General features: G+C 34.9%; 1 protein-coding gene across 3 annotated transcripts; it reads right to left on the bottom strand.

Moving 5' to 3' along the window:
• Positions 1 to 134: 134 nt before the first annotated feature.
• On the bottom strand, positions 135 to 19,535 carry LOC136028400 (zinc finger protein 271-like). Of its 3 annotated transcripts, none has more exons than XM_065706220.1 (3): positions 19,253 to 19,367; positions 7,202 to 7,281; positions 135 to 1,833 (listed from the first exon to the last, which is right to left on the bottom strand). In XM_065706220.1, the coding sequence occupies exons 2-3, from the start codon at positions 7,245 to 7,247 to the stop codon at positions 539 to 541; spliced, it is 1,341 nt and encodes a 446-aa protein (XP_065562292.1). In that variant the 5' UTR covers positions 7,248 to 7,281; positions 19,253 to 19,367; the 3' UTR covers positions 135 to 538. The 3 variants fall into 3 exon arrangements, with proteins under 3 accessions (XP_065562292.1, XP_065562293.1, XP_065562291.1); XM_065706221.1 differs by lacking the exon at positions 19,253 to 19,367 and adding an exon at positions 18,570 to 18,590; XM_065706219.1 differs by lacking the exon at positions 7,202 to 7,281 and having other exon boundaries at positions 19,253 to 19,535.
• Positions 19,536 to 19,849: the final 314 nt, after the last annotated feature.

Here is a 19,849-nt window from a genome sequence, read left to right as displayed (position 1 = left end):
TCAGGCATCTTTGCACTGTTGTGAATTCGATTTTTTTATATAACAGGTTGAAGTCAGTAAGAATGAATTATCAATAATTAAATAAAGAAAATGATATCATCAGAGAAAAGAGGCTTTACTCTAACTCGAAAAAGTTTCCAAAATAGACATATATTTTTGATACCATTTATCCTGACAAATCAAGTACTAGCAACCCAACAAAATTTCAACACGGATCAGTTATTTTTTCTTCTTTGTTTCCTCTTTCTTTGGGCCTTTACCTTTCATTCTCTTTTGCCAAAATTTCATAATGAGGACACCTTTTCGAGGGTTACTTTGTTGTCTTTTTTACTTTGTTGGTTAATTTTTGCATACTTCCAAATTCCCGATAATTACACTTTCACAACTACACACTTCTATTTCTGTTCACATTGCCCATTTAAGAGAAAATATTTTGTTACAAACAACACTAATAGATCACAGCCATCGCAGTTTTGCAAATGCATGGGTTATCAGGTGAAAAATTAAACTCGGTTTTTAGTAATAATTCTAATTCAATTTAAATGTGCAATCTTTGGTGCTTATTCAAAGAGCTTGATTGAGAAAAGCTCTTCTTACAGATATCACATTTATATGGTCTCTCACCTGTATGTACTCTTTGGTGCTTCTTCAAAGCACCTGATTCAGAAAACTTCTTCTGACAAATATCACATGTATATGGTCTCTCACCTGTATGTACTCTTTGGTGCTTCTTCAAAGTACCTGATGCAGAAAATCTCTTCTGACAGATATCACATGTATATGGTCTCTCACCTGTATGTACTCTTTGGTGCTTCTTCAAAGCACCTGATTCAGAAAACTTCTTCTGACAAATATCACATGTATATGGCCTCTCACCTGTATGTACTCTTTGGTGCTTCTTCAAAGTACCTGATGCAGAAAACTTCTTCTGACAAATATCACATGTATATGGTCTCTCACCTGTATGTACTCTTTGGTGCTTCTTCAAAGTACCTGATGCAGAAAATCTCTTCTGACAGATATCACATGTATGTACTCTTTGGTGCTTCTTCAAATAAACTGATTCAGAAAAGCTCTTCTGACAAACATCACAGTTAAACGGTTTCACGCCTGTATGCAGTATTTGATGTCTTTTGAAATTGCCCAGTTGGGAAAAACTCTTCTGGCATACATCACATGTATATGATCTTTCTCCTGTATGCAGTCTTTGATGTACATTGAGATTGCCCAGTAGAGAAAAGCTCTTCTTACATATACCACATTTATGTGTTTTTTTCTTTGTATGTAATCTTTTATCTCCTTTCAATTTTCTGTGCGTTTTCTTAAACAACCGACTACTCACACAAGTTTTCTGACTGTTTAAGCCTTTTCTTTCAATTGAATTTAATAAAAACCTTGTAGATGGATTCTGTGAATCAAACAGCGATACATTACCCAGTAAGTCTAGTTCGGACTCATTCGGTGAAAAGTGACCCTCTAAAAATAGATGTTGTCTCATATCACCAATAAACTGTCGCAGACAAACGGGACATTTTCTTGACTCTCCCATTTTGTGTTCCATAATGTGGGCGACAAAATCTCTGTAATCACGAATTACTGCTGGACAAATATCACACTCTATAGGTGAAAGCTCTTCACAGCCTGTGTCTCGGTGAAGATCAAGCATCAGATATGATTTTTCTGCTTTCCCACAGGAGTCACAACGCCAAATGCCTGCTGTTATTTCTTCTATAGTCTTCTCTTTCAGCTTACAAACTACAACTATCAGTTTTGGGCCTGAAATTTGCCATAAAGCCACGTCATCTGAACTGTGCATTGTAGAATTCATTATCCCTATAGTATAAATAAATCATTTTAATTCAATAAATTTTATAATGGTTAAATAGAAAAGGCCTTGTAGCAATTATAAAGGAAAACTGAGCGTTCTGCAAGCATGAAATGCATAGTTTTTTTTTTCATATTATATTTAAAAAGGTTTTAACAAATAATTTCCTTATGTCTATCTGGTTGTTTTTTTTTATAAGGATTTTACTAGGGTATACTAGTTGTTGGGTTAATATCGCCGGTCGCTTGACTTACGTTTAAATAGTCTATTTAATGTGCTCTACCATAGTCGGCCCCAATATTCAATGATTGAACTCCACCATAGCCGGTCCCAAGTCCAGTTGCGAAAGGAAGAGGGTTGGGCGATAGGGTTGATACCTGTCCCTGTAAAAAAGAAACCAGCAACTGAATCGTCGACATTATCCTCGGATATGACTACTACTCCCCTAACAACTTCAGCATGTCCCCGGACCTGATTTTTGACTAGAAAGCAACAACTGAATATCGGATTTTGGAATATGAGGACGATGAGCCAGATCTCAAAAACTGAACAGATACTGAAAGAAGTGATGCAGTACAATATAGTCGTAACAGTTATTAGTAAAACTAGATGGCTTGGTAGTGGGATGGAATCCCTACAAGATGGCTATATCCTCGCACACAGCAGACATGAAAGCAGACGCCAAGCAGGTGTACTGATGTCACCCACAGCTAGGCGAGCGATGCTAAAATAGACACCTGTAAACGAAAGAATTATTTACACACGATTCTGGTCAGCCCTTGGAAAACTTTCAATTGTTGCCTACTAAGCACCAACTAACGAAGCGGATGAAAAAGAAAAAGACAACTTTTATGAAACACTACAAACTGTTGTTGCAGAAATTCCTAGACACGATATCACATGTGTCGTAGGTGATCTAAATGCGAAAGTAGGATCTTGTCACAGTTACTATCCTGAAGCAATGGAACAACATGAAATGGGTGACATGAACATAAATAAATAGCGACGAAGACCACACTGCCTTTCCATCACAAACACCAAAAACAAGAAGAACAATAGGGAATTTCTCAAGACAGTGGGAAACCAATTCGAATGAATATTTTGGCCCTATGTCCCAAGGGCCATCCTCAGCAAAACAAAAATATATAAGAAGAAACAGCATACAACAGGATAAAATCAATAAAACTAAAATGAAATTTTTGTCAAAACAGTCCCAGCATCCTTACCTCAGCGAAGTTCAACCAGGATTGATAAGTAAATTGTGATAAAACGAGGCAATTCATTGAAATGAAAGATAATGATTTAAAAAGATGTTTTTAATACCAGCCTTGCTTTTATGGCTGCAGATCTCATAGGTCTATTTGTGACAGGTTCTGTATTTATATCTATTGATTTTTTATAATATTTCGTAAGGTCATTTTTAATTAAAGAAGCAATTAAAATCAGACTTAGAATTAATAATAATATTTCCTTAAATAGGGACTTCGGAGAATATTCACTGTATACCCAAATTTAATTCCTAACACTCCATTTATGATTCTCGATGCAATGATGATCCACCGTCTTCAGAAGAAATCATAGCCACCGTCAGAAAGCTAAAGAACGGAAGAATGCTGGGAGTAGATGGCATTACATCTGAGATGCTGAAAACTTTAGTTCGCGACTGCATGAAAGTTTAGGTTGAGCTACTAACTCAGATAGGGAGCGACCAGAAAGTGCCCAGTAACTGGACAAAAGGAACCATTATTAAGCTCTTCAAAAAAGGTGAAGCGCTTTTTGGCAACTGGAGTGGCATTAGCATAATGCCAATACCTAGTAAACTTATTTCAATTATTATGCTACAGCACCTACAACAGAAACTGGACCAGCATCTTCAAGATGGACAACACGGGTTCCGACCTAGAAGATCATCTGCAGACCTAATTTTTACATTGAAAATTCTGGTTAAAGACTCAAAGGAATGGAATAAAAATTGTATCTTCTTTTCATTGACATAGAAAAGCCCTTTGATTCACTTGACCAGGAAATCTTATGAAAAATCCTCAAATACTACGAAATACCCTCAAATGCTGTGGAACACCTTCCAAGACAGTAGAACTGATTATCACCCTGTACAAAGAAACAGAATGCTGTGTACGAACAGAAAACGGAGTTACAAGATACTTCAAAATAATGACTCATGTCAAACAAGGATGTGTAATATCAGCACTTTTATTATCACATTGTGTATTATCACCATAATAGTAATGGACTACGTACTCAGAGAGTCTACAGGCTATGGAGTAAACCTCAGCAGCAAGCAACTTCCAGCTCTTGACTTTGCAGATGATATAGAACTGCTAGAAGACACCAAAGATCGATTACAGCTGCTATTTGATGAAATCTAATAAAAAGCCCGAGAGGTCGGATTGCCAATTAACGTCAACAAATCGAAAAGTATGTCCACATCCGGCTCCCCCTAGCTCTTCAATGCTCCGATAAAACTGCTGAACAGGTCCAAGAATTTCAATGCTTAGGAAGCTTGATAGAGAATACTGGAGATGTAACATTTGAAATCAAGAGAAGGATTGGACAAGCACCAAGACTGGCACCAATATGGAGATGTAACAGGTACTCGCTTCGTTTAAAATTACGGTTATTCGACAGCATTGTGATGTCTATATTGATGTACACCACTGAATGTTGGAAACTCAACCAACAACTGGAAAAACATATCCATTCATTCAAAAACACTCTCCTTCGAAGGATCCTCAATATGAGTTGGCATCAGAAAATTACTAATAGGGAAATCCGACTGAAAACGAACCAGCCCATAGTGACCGAAGCTATCAAGAAATGGAGATGAACATATTTGGGTCAGGTTTTACGCATGCCCGAAGACAGACTGCCCTCAAGAGTGTATCAGTGGCAATCTGAAGGAAGACGAGGCCGACCAAAGCACACACTACGGAGGCAGTAAAATCGGTACCCGAAAGAGGCCAACATTTCCCTCACGATACAATGGGAAGATATCACTGCAGCGGCAGAGCTTCGTGACGAATGGAGAGACTTTGTCGATGCCCTAAGTGCCGCTGATGGCTCAGGAGAACCTAAGGTAAGGTAAGATAAATTATACAAAAAATAAGTAATTATCTCATTATGTAATAAAAAAATGTAATAATATAAATAAATAATAAATAAATAGTATCAACTTTTTGATGTAACGTTGAAACTTCGAATGAACAAAAAGTGGACCAGGGGGTACCTTATAACATAACAAGAAGATATAATAATATCAATAAGCAATAAATAAATAGCATTAACTTTTGATGTAAAGTTGAACCTTCAAATGAACAAAAAGTACACAAGGAGGTATATTCGACTGTTGCTCTTTGAATGCATCGGGAATAAGGGGGGGGGTTATTGTTGTAGTTTTACCAGAAAGTTAGAAACTTGATAAATATAAACTTTCCAAATTTAAAACAGCAAAAAATTTGTCTCTTGAACAAAGCTTGGAATAAAAAGTTCAACGAAAACCTACTAGGTAAACATGTCTCTGAATATATTTTCCAGATAAAAACCAATTAACCAAACGTTTAAACACTAGTGTTTTCTTTTGTCACCAATCAGTTTCTTTGAAAATATGTTTTCAAATTTTGGGTTACTTTGGGTCCTGGGTTTTTCTTTACTAGGGTGTTGCTACCGATATATATATATATATATATATATATATATATATATATATATATATATATATATATATATATATATATATATATATATATATATATATATATATATATATATATATATACACACATATATATATATATATATATATATATATATATATATAGCTTACATTGTTCAATAATAAAAAACGAACTATGGACATTTAGATTTTCAAAAAGGTAGCAATAAGTCAAGAACAGCTTATATCATTGAAAAACAACAACAAATGACGGTGGATTGTCAGTTTAATCTGCATGTCCTAATATTTTGGTAATATAATATACTAATTACGTTGGGTAACAAAAAGATTGATCAGGTGGGCAGTTTCACTTACCTAGGTAGTACTATTAGTAAAGACAGTGGGAGGAGTGAAGATGTTAAAAGTAAAATAGCCGAGGCTCACCGTGTTTTTTCAGAGTTAAAAAAAAGGTCTGGAAGAACAGAAGGACAAGTCTGCCAACACAGGTTAGAATATTGAAAGCTACAGCGATGAGAGTGGGAAATATAGCTCTGAAGCATGGGCGCGCTCCGAAAAGCGGATGAGGATTTGCAATATATTTTCCAGATAAATTGCTTATGGATTGTTCTGGGTACCCGGCTGACTGACCGTATTTCAAATAGTACGCTGTACGAAAATGTGGTTCAATCCCGCTTTCTAGGGATATAATGAAAGAAAAGTTGAGATGGCTTGGGCACGTTCTGCGGATGAAGGATGACAGATTGTCCTTTTCGGCCAACCGTCTAGGGCTAAACGGAAAGCAGGTCGTCCTCGTCTGGGGTGAGAGGATGTCAAAAAGAAATTTTTAAGGAAATAAAAACTTCCTGGGAGGGTGTAAAGAGAGAGGCTTTGAATAGACTGGGATGGAGGAGGAGCGTGCGTAACTGCTTTTACATCAAGCGGCTTGGTGCTGCGGTGAGTTTTTAGTAGTAGTAGTATACTACTATTTATTCCTATTTTTTATTTATTAAAATCAAGAAAGTGCAAATATTTAAAATGTATTACTTTTTGCAGTTAAGTACACATAAACTCCTGGTCTTGAGAGGCCATAGGGGTTGGCAGCACACCTCGTATTAATTTTTGCTTGTTTTAAGATTGACCCAGTTGTTTATTTTAATTCTTCGCTCGTTTTGGGGTTTCATTTATTTATTGACGGTAAGTTATGGAAGCTTTGCGCTCGGAGTATTATTTGACTTTATTTCTGCTCATTTTTGGTTTAATGGTGTTCTTTATTGTCTTTGAATTTTGGAGTTTTTTTTTCAAATAATCTTGTAAAAGGTGAAAATCTTCCAGCAAATACTACTCACCAGTTTAATTCTATTTTAAAGGTATTCATATATTTTACATTAGTCTTGTCTCAAATTTTATTTGTCATTTAAATTCAGCAGAATTTCAGATCTGACTCAAACCTGACTTTTGTCTTAATCATTAAAGTTCAATAGGGCTCGATTTTTCTTTATTAAAATCAAGAAAGATTAAGAAATCAAGAAATCAAGATTAAAATCACACCTTTAGTTTTGTATTGCCTTTATGTATTGTCCTTATTTTCTTATTTTTTCCTAAGGTACTCCTTGTAAGTATATACAAGAATAGTACAGAAAATCATTTCCAAAAGCAAAGCAGTTTCCTTTTTATCCTGCCACCAGAAATTTCATTGGATTACTTACCCTTTATAGTATCAGAATCCTTAGAAGAAGTGAGGAGTGCAGTCATATTTAGAATTTGAGGGAAGTCCACAATATAGTCTCTGAAAAGAGTTAATACACTAATGAAATACTAGGTACTCATGTTTTACTAAGAAGAGTCGAAGCACAAAGTTTTTAAAATACTCAAGCTATAATAACGCTATAAGGTTCCACTGCTTCAGAAGTCAAAGAATTAGAAATGAAATTCGTTTTACAATTGGAACAATAAACTGTATTTAAAATCTAACTTCACTTAGAGCCTCATGTGATTTAGTTGCTGATTAAGTAATAAGCAGCTTTTCCGGTTTTTTGTAATCCTTATTTAACTTTGAACGTTTGTTTTTGACAAACAGATTCTTAGTTCATAAAAAGTTGACTAAGAAACTCTTACTAAAAGTCTCGCTGGATTTACTTTACTATCTAACTAATAAGTAGATTTTGCCGATGTGTTTATAATTCTTAACTTACTTTAAACTTTTTTTTTACAAACGGATTCTCAGTTCACTAAAAGTGTGACTACAAAAGTATTATTAAGAATTCTTCGTTTTTAGATACCTACAAAGAATTTCTGGCAAGAAATTCAAACTCAACAGCTCATGCTTTTGACTTCAAGATGAGGATTCAACATTTTGGCTCGTAAAGCCCTTGGGTTATTTTGCAAGGGGCGCAAGATTCTTGTAAAATATGATGATTCCTTTCAGGATTCCGAGATAGAATGATGCAGTTGTTTTATCGAAGTCACTCACTCAAAGGCTGTATTTTTAAAGATGAGTTCCCTTTTTTTCTTTTAAAAGGAAACAAGAGTTTGCTGTAGTTTTACTGCTGATGACGACAATTATTGTATGTGGTCGAAATATCCGGATTTTTTTTGCGTTTTCACTGTATTATAAAACGACTTGCACTTGTTTGAATTTTTATTTGTTCATCATAGAAAGGCAGTGTAGTCTTGGAAAAAGTACCCTACATTGTACACATGGGGATGATTTGACCAATCAAGTATATGACTATAAATTCAACATTTCTTTTGCTATTGGAAGAAGAAGAAGAATGGGCCCCCTTCCTTACAGATTCACCTTACATTCTGGCAATGTTAATGAAGAAAAATTTGCAATTCAAAGACTTTTAATGAAACCTGTTAATGAACTCTTTCAGACAAATCTAGTGAATGAATCCGAAACTATTTGTGACACGAAAGTAATTATTTTGTTCTATATAAACACGTTTGTTTTAATTATAAATGCATTAGTTCTTCTGCTGATGATGACTGCTATTGTTTGTGGTCGAAATATCCAGATTTATTTCCACTGTCTAATAAAAGGACTTAACCCCATTCGAACTTTATTTGTTTGTTATAGAAGGTCAGTGTGGTCATGGAAAAAATACTATACTTCAGGTTGTTAAAATCAATCATTTTTAAAAAGAGCATAGGTGTAACCTATTGAAGAGTTAAAGAAAAAACATTAAATTTAAATAACTTCACCCTTTGATATATGTATAGAAAGCTACTATGCAATGCAGAATGACAAAATCGCTTCTACTTAGAAAGACTGTCGAAGTTTCTATTACTATCAAGCAACATTTCTGTCATTATTATCAGCAACCTATATCACCCTTTTTTAAGGAGTTCTTATAAGGGAGTAAACAAGAAGGAGGGGCATTAAGTCTCAAGTTAAGAGTCTTTGACGATTTAGAGTGTCAGATTATTCTTTTCATGCTTTCCAGCCATTTCATTCAAAAAATGGCAACAAATAGTATTGTTTTTGGGCAGTACATAATCAAGTCAAACTTATTAAAAGGAACTAGATATAAGATTTACTTTCAAAAAACCCTTAAAGAGCTCTCTACGGTGTTCTAGTGCCCCACTAACGGTAATAAAAACAAACTGTGGTACATTAAACAAACAGACAGGTATTACAGTACATCCGTCTGAAATTCCTCTGTGGGATTTAATCTTTCATTTACCACAATATAAGTTGAAATCATTTTAAAGTGTATAACAATGGAAACATCTTAATTTAAAAACATAATTTAAACTTAATTCAAAACATGCCTAAGAAAAATTACTAAGAAAAACTTTAGGAAAGAATTTAGCATTTGAAATTAGCCTACCTAAATTATAATATCCAAGTGTTTTGTCAAACATGTTTTTAGTAGCCACTGGCCTTCCCCTCCTGCTTTACATTAATATTTCATTTCTGCATTGATATGATAGAACAAAGTAATGGGTTTGGATGAGGTTTTCATGGTTGTCCACTGCCCAGCTTGGTAAGAATACTAGGTAAGTCCCCCATTAACAGCTTTAAGAGTCTCCAGTGGCATTAATTCACGAAAAAGAAAGGAGGCAACAATTTTCTTGATTTTTAAAGAACATATAAAAGTGTTTTAGGAATACACAGAAAATACATTCCATCAAATGTGTCTAATAACTTATGTCATTATTTTTTAAATAAAAGGGGGAGTTTTACGCTGCAAAAACCAACATTAATTGTTGCCAGGCAAAGTAAACATAATCATAGCTTTGCCTACATTTTTCTTTAATTTACCTTTAATGCTTAAGAGACTCAGTGTAAGTAATAGAGCCAAATAAAAGTTCTTCTAACGGCTAAAAGCATGCTCTAATTGGCATTGTGGCTACCATTAATTAATGGATAATTGCATTAAGGTTTCAAACAAAGATTTCTGGGTATCAGAGGAAGCACAATAGCACTGCTCAAGTAAAGAACGATGTTGGCACAATGTAACTTTTTTTTGGTTTGTTTTACACCAGGGTGTTTCTTATAGGAGTTGTCCAAGAAACTTCAAAAATAGCTCATTCGATTGGAAATTGAAAGGGCTAGTGCCCTTTTTAATAGTCAAGAGTGATTAGAGGGCAACTATACCCCCTTTCCCCGTGGCTATCATTTCCTCTAACACATCCAATTAAACTTTTGTTAAGCGTATTTCAAAGTTCCAGAAGTTACATCTTGAGGATTACCCCCCCCCCAAGCCCTCAATACATGGGTTTTACGTTATGCCCTGGGGCTATATATAGTTTTTACAAAAAGAACGGTTGCATAAGCTTCAAATGGGGGTCATCGGAATTTTTAATGCCCTTTTTAGGAAAACAGTGATCAGAGGGCAGCAACCTCCCCCCCCCCTACAAACAAGCATTGTCCCAAATTTTGGTTTAGAAATCTTATTCAAAATGGTCCAACGATCATATAACAAGGCCTTTGGGTTTAAAATAAACCCCAAGAGCCAGGAGGCAACTGTTGTAACTGTTGTAAGGCCTTGTTATATGATCGTTGGACTATTTTGAATAAGATTTCTAAACCAAAATTTGGAACAATGCTTGTTTGTAGGGGGGAGGGGAGGGTGCTGCCCTCTGATCACTGTTTTCCTAAAAAGGGCACTAAAAATTCTGATTACCAATCCGATGACCCCATTCGAAGTTTATGCAGCCGTTCTTTTTGTAAAAACTATATATGGCCCCAGGGCATAACGTAAAACCCATGTATTGAGGGCTTGGGGGGGGGAATCCTCAAGATGTAACTTCTGGAACTTTGAAATACGCTTAACAAAATGGTCAAAATTTTAATTGGATGTGTTAGAGGAAATGATAGCCGCGGGGAAGGGGGTATAGTTGCCCTCTAATCACTCTTGACTATTAAAAAGGGCACTAGTCCTTTCAATTTCAAATCGAATGAGCTATTTTTGAAGTTTCTTGGACAACTCCTATAAGAAACGCCCTGGTGTAAAACAAACCAAAAAAAAGTTACATTGTGCCAACATCGTTCTTTACTTGAGCAGTGTTATTGTGCTTCCTCTGATACCCAGAAATCTTTGTTTGAAACCTTAATGCAATTATCCATTAATTAATGGTAGCCACAATGCCAATTAGAGCATGCTTTTAGCCGTTAGAAGAACTTTTATTTGGCTCTGTCACTTACACTGAGTCTCTTAAGCATTAAAGGTAAATTAAAGAAAAATGTAGGCAAAGCTATGATTATGTTTACTTTGCCTGGCAACAATTAATGTTGGTTTTTGCAGCGTAAAACTCCCCCTTTTATTTAAAAAATAATGACATAAGTTATTAGACACATTTGATGGAATGTATTTTCTGTGTATTCCTAAAACACTTTTATATGTTCTTTAAAAATAAAGAAAATTGTTGCCTCTTTTCTTTTTCATGAATTAATGCCACTGGAGACTCTTAAAGCTGTTAATGGGGGACTTACCTAGTATTCTTACCAAGCTGGGCAGTGGACAACCATGAAAACCTCATCCAAACCCATTACTTTGCTCTATCATCTCAATGCACAAATGAAATATTAATGTAAAGCAGGAGGGGAAGGCCAGTGGCTACTAAAAACATGCTTGACAAAACACTTGGATATTATAATTTAGGTAGGCTAATTTCAAATGCTAAATTCTTTCCTAAAGTTTTTCTTAGGCATGTTTTGCCCCTTCCCCCCTGTCACGCCACCAGGGATGTTTTCCCTCTAGATCCAGCTCTGCTATAGAATATATAAAACCAAAAAAATTGAGACATTGAAATTCTTACTTTAGAATATACAACATATTTTAATTAGATTTTTATTATCTGGATTAATGAGTTAGATTAACACCAAATTAATTAAATTAAGATGTTTCCATTGTTATACACTTTTAAAATGATTTCAACTTATATTGTTGTAAATGAAAGATTCAATCCCATAGAGGAATTTCAGACGGATGTACTGTAATACCTGTCTGTTTGTTTAATGTACCACAGTTTGTTTTTATTACCGTTAGTGGGGCACTAGAACATCGTAGAGAGCTCTTTAAGGGTTTTTTGAAAGTAATTCTTATATCTAGTTCCTTTTAATAAGTTTGACTTGATTATGTACTGCCCAAAAACAATACTATTTGTTGCCATTTTTTGAATGAAATGGCTGGAAAGCATGAAAAGAATAATCTGACACTCTAAATCGTCAAAGACTCTTAACTTGAGACTTAATGCCCCTCCTTTTTTACTCCCTCAAAAGAACTCCTTAAAAAAGGGTGATATAGTTAGCTGATAATAATGACAGAAATGTTGCTTGATAGTAATAGAAACTTCGACAGTCTTTCTAAGTAGAAGCGATTTTGTCATTCTGCATTGCATAGTAGCTTTCTATACATATATCAAAGGGTGAAGTTATTTAAATTTAATGTTTTTTCTTTAACTCTTCAATAGGTTACACCTATGCTCTTTTTAAAAATGATTGATTTTAACAACCTGAAGTAGGGTATTTTTTCCATGACCACACTGACCTTCCAATAGCCATCAAAAGAATCGCATTTTAATGCTGATTTTAAATATATAAGTTTCATCAAGTTTAATTTTACCCATCAAAAAATACGAGCCTAAGAAAATTTGCGTTTTTTTTAAAGAAAATATGGTGAAACACCCCCTAAAAGTCATAGAATCTTAACAAAAATCACACCATCAGATTCAGCGTATCAGAGAACCGTACTGTAGAAGTTTCAAGCTCCTATCTACAAAAATGTGGAATTTTACATTTTTTGCCAGAAGGCAGATCACGGATGCGTATTTATTTGTTTGTTTATTTCCCCAGGGGTGATCGTATCGACCCAGTTGTCCTAGAATGTTGCGAGAGAGCTCATTCTAACGGATGTGAAAAGTTCTAGTGCCCTTTTTAAGTGACCAAAAAATTCGAGGGCACCTAGGCCCCCTCCCACGCTAATTATTTTCCCAAAGTCAACGGATCAAAATTCTGAGATAGCCATTTTATTCAGCGTAGTCGAAAAACCTTATAACTATGTCTTTGGGGACGACTTACTCCACCAGAATCCCCGTGGGAGGGGCAACAAGTTACAAACTTTGACCAGTGCTTACATATAGTAATGGTTATTGGGAAATGTACAGGCATTTTCAGGAGGATTTTTTTGGTTGGGGGATGGATTGAGAAGACGGGGATATGCTGGGGGAACTTTCCATCGAGAATTTGTCATGGGGGAAGAAAATTTCCATGAAGGGAGCGCAGGATTTACTAGCATTATCTAAAAAAAAATTAAAAAATAAATTTTCAGCTGGAGTTTTTTCAGCGGGAAGTAAGGAGCAGCATTAAAACTTAAAACAAACAGATATTATTCCCCATATAAGGGGCTCACCTCCTCCTAATACCTCGCTCTTTACGCTAAAGTATTTTTAGTAATTTCAACTATTATTCTATAGCTTTTGTGATTCAGGGGTCATTCTTAATGAATTGGGACAAAATTTAAGCTTTAGTGTAAAGAGCGATGTACTGACGAGGGGGCGAACCCCCTCATATATGTAATAAAAACATGAGAATACAAAAGTTCTTTACGTAAGCTAATTTATAAGTTACGTAAATCTTTTACAAATAAAAAGATTCGTGAAAAATTAAGTTTTAGTTGCCTTTTTAATTACCCAAAAAATCGGAGGGCAACTAGACTTCCTCCCCGCTCTTTTTTTCTCAAAATCATTCGATCAAAACTATGAGAAAGCCATTTAGCCAAAAAAAAATATACAAATTTCGTTTTAATTATTCCTCTGCGGAGAAAAAAAGTTTTTTTTAACTGAAAGTAAGGAGCGACATTAAAACTTAAAACGAACAGAAATTACTTCGTATGTGAAAGGGGCTGCTTCCTCATCAACGCCCCGCTCTTTACGCTAAAGTTTTTTACTATTTTAAAAAGAAGAATTGAGAAGAAGAGTCAAGTTTTTTACTATTTTAAAAAGAAGAAGAGTCAAACTTCAGCGCAAAGAGCGGGGCGTTGATGAGGAAGCAGCCCCTTTCACATACGAAGTAATTTCTGTTCGTTTTAAGTTTTAATGTCGCCCCTTACTTTCAGTTAAAAAAAACTTGTTTTTTTTTTATTTAGTTTCATTAAGATCTGGTCACCCTTTTGTAAGTTACAAATAGCCTACCTCATTTTTCCAAATTACCCTCCTCCCCAACTCCACCAAAGAGAGCAGATCCGGTTCGCTTATCATTCATGTATCTTAGACAGGTTTTTATTCTTTCCATCCAGTTTAATACTGATTTCTCTGCTTTAAGTATTTTCTAAGATTTCTGGTCCCCCCCCCCCCCAACTGCCCCCCCCCCCAATGACGCTGGATCGGGTTGAGACTTAAAACAAGAGATCTGAGTTACGAGGTCCTTCTAAATATGAAGTTTCATGAAGATCCAATCACTCCTTTGTAAGTTAAATATATGTAATTTTTTCTAATTTTTCAGAATTAATTCCCCCCCCCCCCGATAGAGCGGATCCCGATAGAGACACGATATCCTTCCAAATATTAAATTTCATTAAGATCTAGTCAACTGTTTGTAAGTTAAAAATACTTAATTTTTTCTATTTTTTCCGGATTAACAGGCCCCCCACTCCCCCCAGATGGTCAAATTGGGAAAACGACTATTTCTAATTTAATCTGGTCCGGTCCCTGATATGCCTGCCAAATTTCATGAAGATCCGATCACTCCTTCGTAAGTTAAATATACGTCATTTTTTCTAATTTTTCAGAATTAACCCCGCCCCCCGATAGAGCGGATCCGTTCCAATTATGTAAATCACGTATCTAAGACTTCTGCATATTTTTTCCACCAAGTTTCATCCTGATCCCTCCAATCTAAGCGTTTTCCATGATTTTAGGTCCCCCCCAAACTCCCCCTGATATCACCAGCTCTGGTCGGAATTTAAAATATGAGCTTTGAGACACAATATCCTTCTAAATATCAAATTTCATTGAGATCTGATCACCCACTCATAAGTTAAAAATACCTCATTTTTTCAGAATTAACTTCCCCCCCCCCAACTACCTCAAAGAGAGCGGATCTGTTCCAGTTATGTCAATCATGTATCTAGGACTTGTGCTTATTTTTCTCCCCAAGTTTCATCCTGATCCCTCCACTCTAAGTGTTTTCCAAGATTTTAGGTTTCCCCCTCCCACCCCCCCCCCAAATGTCACCAGATCCGGTCGGGATTTAAAATAACAACTCTGAGACACGATATCCTTCAAATATCAAATTTAACTATTTCTAATTTAATCTGATCCAGTCCCTGATATGCCTGCCAAATTTCATTGTCCTAGCTTACCTAGAAGTGTCTAAAGTAGCAAAACTAGGAGCAACAGACAGACTGACAGAATTTGTGATTGCTATATGTCACTTGGTTAATACCAAGTGCCATAAAAAGGCATTCAGACATATCATGACGGTAATCAGTTGGCAAATAAACATTATAGTTAAACATATCAACTTTTAACAGTAAGAAAGACATCACAGGATTCTACAAGCAGCAAACATAAAGTGGAATTCATGTTAGTCATAAGACCGCCTGATGGTCTACCACCAGCCCTATTTTGCATTGCAGGAGATGCATACCAAGTGAATTTATATCTGGTATCCAAAAGACTAAAGCTTAACTGACTTAAAAGATGCATTTATAAGCAAATCACATCAGATTTTGAAACAGCCTCACAAGATCTGAAGACTTTTGAATGAGCTCACTGTTAATGTTTAGAGTTAAGCTAACTGTTGGCACTTTGACCATATGTGTTAAGCTGAATATAGACTGGACAAATTGGACATTTCACAATATAACAGATGTGGTCAGCAGCCTTGCATGACACATAGAGCATAATATATATGCATGTGTTTGAATGGCTAGATACATTATTAGTAGAACCATATCAATCATAAATAGCACCTGATTGCCAATTCACTGCTAGGTGACCTACCTTGTGACACTTGAAGTGTAGAAAACAAAGAAAGAGAGATTCCTGAACAGTCAAATATTCATAAAAAAAATGTGCACTGATTCTTTTAGGAAAAAATCAAGGTTACTATGTGTCTTAACCTGCACTTTAAAGGTGCAGGAATTACCAAACTGGCTTATTTTTATATTCTTGGGGATTATTTGCTGAAGGTCAGAAAAGTCTAAGGACTGGGGGACTTTCTAAACAATGGCTGCAAAGACTGGTTCTTTCATAGAAGCACTTATAGATGACTGAGCAGCTTGCACACTCAACTATTTTATTGGCTGCTGATTTGGAGTGCTAAATGCTTTTCCAGTCATTATTTGATTGCTTAAGATACATAAGATCACTAGAAGCTTCTTTGCATAAGCTGCCAGTAAACTGCCTGTGGTCATGATGATCCCTGATTTCTTGTGGACAATTATTTAACACTAAAGAATATGATGGGTTTATGCTTTACAAATTTGTAGGTAGCAGAGGCCTTTGTTACCAACTTTTTCAGTGGTTGAAAAGTTCACTTTTAACAGTCATGATGTCAATAAATCCATCTAGCTTTTGAGGAATCTCATTTAATTTTGCTGCTTGTGTAACAGAAACAGCATTGTCAATGATTGGGGGTTCACAGGGATAAAAAAAATAACAAAGCACAGTATGTTTTCCTTCTCTTTGGTGGCTGCTGTGAGGAGCTTACACAGGTAAATAATATTTTGTCATCTTTGACACAACTGATGACTCAGCCTTGCATATTAAGTTCAGAATAAAGAAGTTTCTTTGCTAATAAGATTGCACTATGTGGAAAAAAAACTCACAGCCAAGGTTCCAATGCATTCTATTTTAACACCCTTGGATAGCAGTTGCCTAAACAAATTCTGTACAGTATTCAAAACAAGTTTTTCAATTATACTTGTCTTTCAGAGATCAAACATAATCTAAGAAACATGAAAATCTAAAGATGAAAAATACATCACAAAACTGAAGGGAAAGTGATATCAGAAGGTAATTAGATATTAATGGAAAGCAATAGGGTAATTTAAGAACCTCAAATACCAATAAGCAGGGAAAGCATAGGCTTCTGCTATCCATTATCTGCAGTATAAGGGAGACACCACTCCTGGCAGGTATGACAACATTTGCAACAGAAAAACCTCCTCTTGCCTGCTCTCTTATTAGTAGAATTGGCAAAAATAAATAACTGGTTTAACTAATTAAAAAATATTGGCATATGATTATCACTCAATTCTTGAAATGCTAATTAATAATTTTATTCAGGTCAGGAACAATAATCATTTGCCAAAGACTGCAAAATCTGGCTAGCTTCACAGGGATAAAATTTCACTTAAAAAGCTTACTGGTTTGATAATGTTGATGAAATATCCAATTTAAGACAGGGGAGTTCATTTTGAACTCTGAATCAATATATTGTGTTTGTGTTGTGTATTGAAGAGATTGTACAATTAATTCTACTAATGCTATTATGTCTGAAGTACAGTTTTAGGATACTAGCAAGGAAGTTTTAAGGTATTTCACTAAATAAATTATTGGAAATATCCAAGTAATCTACTTGTTAGCTGGAAGTAAAACAATTTTTTCAATGAAAAACACAGTATTTCAAAAACATAGACATTTCCCAGCCAATTCAGTGCTTTTGTTATGTGATGGCCTAGTTTATTGTTCTGAAAACACACCATTACATACAAACATCTTGTAAAAGTTTTACATTAGAATTGGAAATATTTTATTGTTACAGAGCATATTAGTATTGACCAACTTATTTATAAACTAATGATATGTTATTAACCCCTTTTTAAATTTTTACAACTGTTGTTAACTTTATCTGTGGTTAAAAAATTAAGATGCCTTTGGGGCTCCTTAAAGGGCTTAAGTGATAACTTTCATCTGACTAAATTGTGTTTTAAACTACAAATTTAGTAGAGTATGAAGAAGGGGTGGGGGTGGGTTGAAAATGAATTGATACAGATCAGAAGAAAACATATAAAAAGAGAATTGAGTAGCTCAGTGCTGATTTTGCCTATATGTTTGCTAAGGGATCTTAAAACTGATAAACCAACATATTAACTGATGAAAATTTATTTAAAAAGATAAAAATGGGCTCAAATAGTAACAAATAATTCATTGATACTGTTGCATATTGTAGAATAAATATGATGCCTTTCTATTTTTGGTTAGTTAATTATATGGGATATGCTTAAGCATATATGAGAAAAAAGAGTGTTACTGTGATAAATGTTGGAAAACCAAACTAAACAATAAACCATTTTGAAATTTAGAAAGCACTTACCAACCTCTCTAAATATTCTAGCCTGTCTCCTTCTGAAGAGATACTATTCTAGGCCATAACCCTATTTACCTGTAATATTTTGGGTGTAAGACTAGGGGCATTCCAGTGCAAAAGGAAACATGTCAAGAGTACAATTCTTACTTCATAATATGCAGAGTAATCATAGTAAACATATTTTACAGGGAGAGAACATCTTCACTTCTTTTTCAAGTTTTTCTATCACATTTTAACTTTTTGCCTCTATTCTCTAAGTCTTGAAAACTGTTTAAAAAAAAAACACTTCAGTGTCATCTAACTAACCTTACCTAACCTAAATTATCAGCAGCCTATTTGTCTATTAATGTTTTTGCTACATGGCATTGAGGGTATCTATCTACAAATATAGTGTATTACATCATATATGTAATACACATCACAATAGTGTAATATATAGTGTTATAGAGTAACACATCACAACTTTTTGAGCTCTAAGAAATTATACATTTACTCAAATATAGATTAACCTATTTGAAAACAGCAATTGTAGACAAATTCATGTTTATTTTCAGAATTAAAACAAAATGCACAACAGTGAAAGAAGTGAAGATAAAGCTTCTCCTTCAGCAAAGTATGTTAACCAGGATTTATTACATATTATGAAGTAAAAGTTGTTTTCTTCTTATGTTTCCTTATGTACTGGACTGCTCCTTGACATACACCAAAAAATTTACTTGCATTAGCCTAGGAGGTTCACTTTATTTCTTGGCCAAGAATAGAAAAGATCTAGTATATTCTATATTTTCTGAAAGCTCATTACTGACAGTTTTTCTATTAAAATCACCACCATTGCAACAGATTGGCCTATGCCCTAAACTAGGCCTACCATGTCAACATTTCCTATTTTTAAGCAGGAATCCATTTACAGAAAACTATGAGAGCACGGGCTTCTAGGCTACCCAAAAATAATGTTATTAGCTACATTACAAATAAGCAAGAAGTCACATCATACCTGCAAAGTTATTCTGGATAGGAAGCTGTTGAGCTTTGTTGCTGTTGTTAGATAGTTTTAGTACAACTTCTTCTTCATAAATCTGCGAATTCTGTAGATCCACGGGGAGATCCATTCACCTCCATGGAAGTCCAGGAAAACATTGATTGCCTACTGAATTATTCTGGCTATATTCAAAAAGAAATTATCTGCCAAAGAATCCAAAGTCCTCCAAAAATATCTACCAATTGATTACAATCAGCTGGCTGCTATTAATAATGTCGTCTTCTTAGGATCGTTTTCGTCAACCTATAAATTGTGGCTTCCAAATCATGTGAAAGAGAGCAATTAATAAGAGCATCAAATGATACAGGATTTTCAATCGATGACAGTAATTTCTCAATCTCCTCCAAACTTGGCCCATTCAGTTGCATTCCAAAAAAATATGCTGTGCATTTTCCAAAATCTGATAGCTATGTCTGCATAGGCGGGTGTAATGGATTCCTCATTTAAAAAGACCAGCTTTAAGTAATGTAGTTCCGGCTTTTAGCTCATAATAGAACATATTAAAGACCTCAGTCTTGAAAAGAGGATGCACAAAACGCTGGTAAGCAATTT

This window comes from Artemia franciscana, chromosome 6 (assembly GCF_032884065.1).
Source record: "Artemia franciscana chromosome 6, ASM3288406v1, whole genome shotgun sequence".
In the NCBI taxonomy this organism is placed as follows: Eukaryota; Metazoa; Arthropoda; class Branchiopoda; order Anostraca; family Artemiidae; genus Artemia; species Artemia franciscana.
The sequence above is the reverse complement of the archived record's forward strand: the minus strand, read 5'-3'. Positions and strand labels throughout refer to the sequence as shown.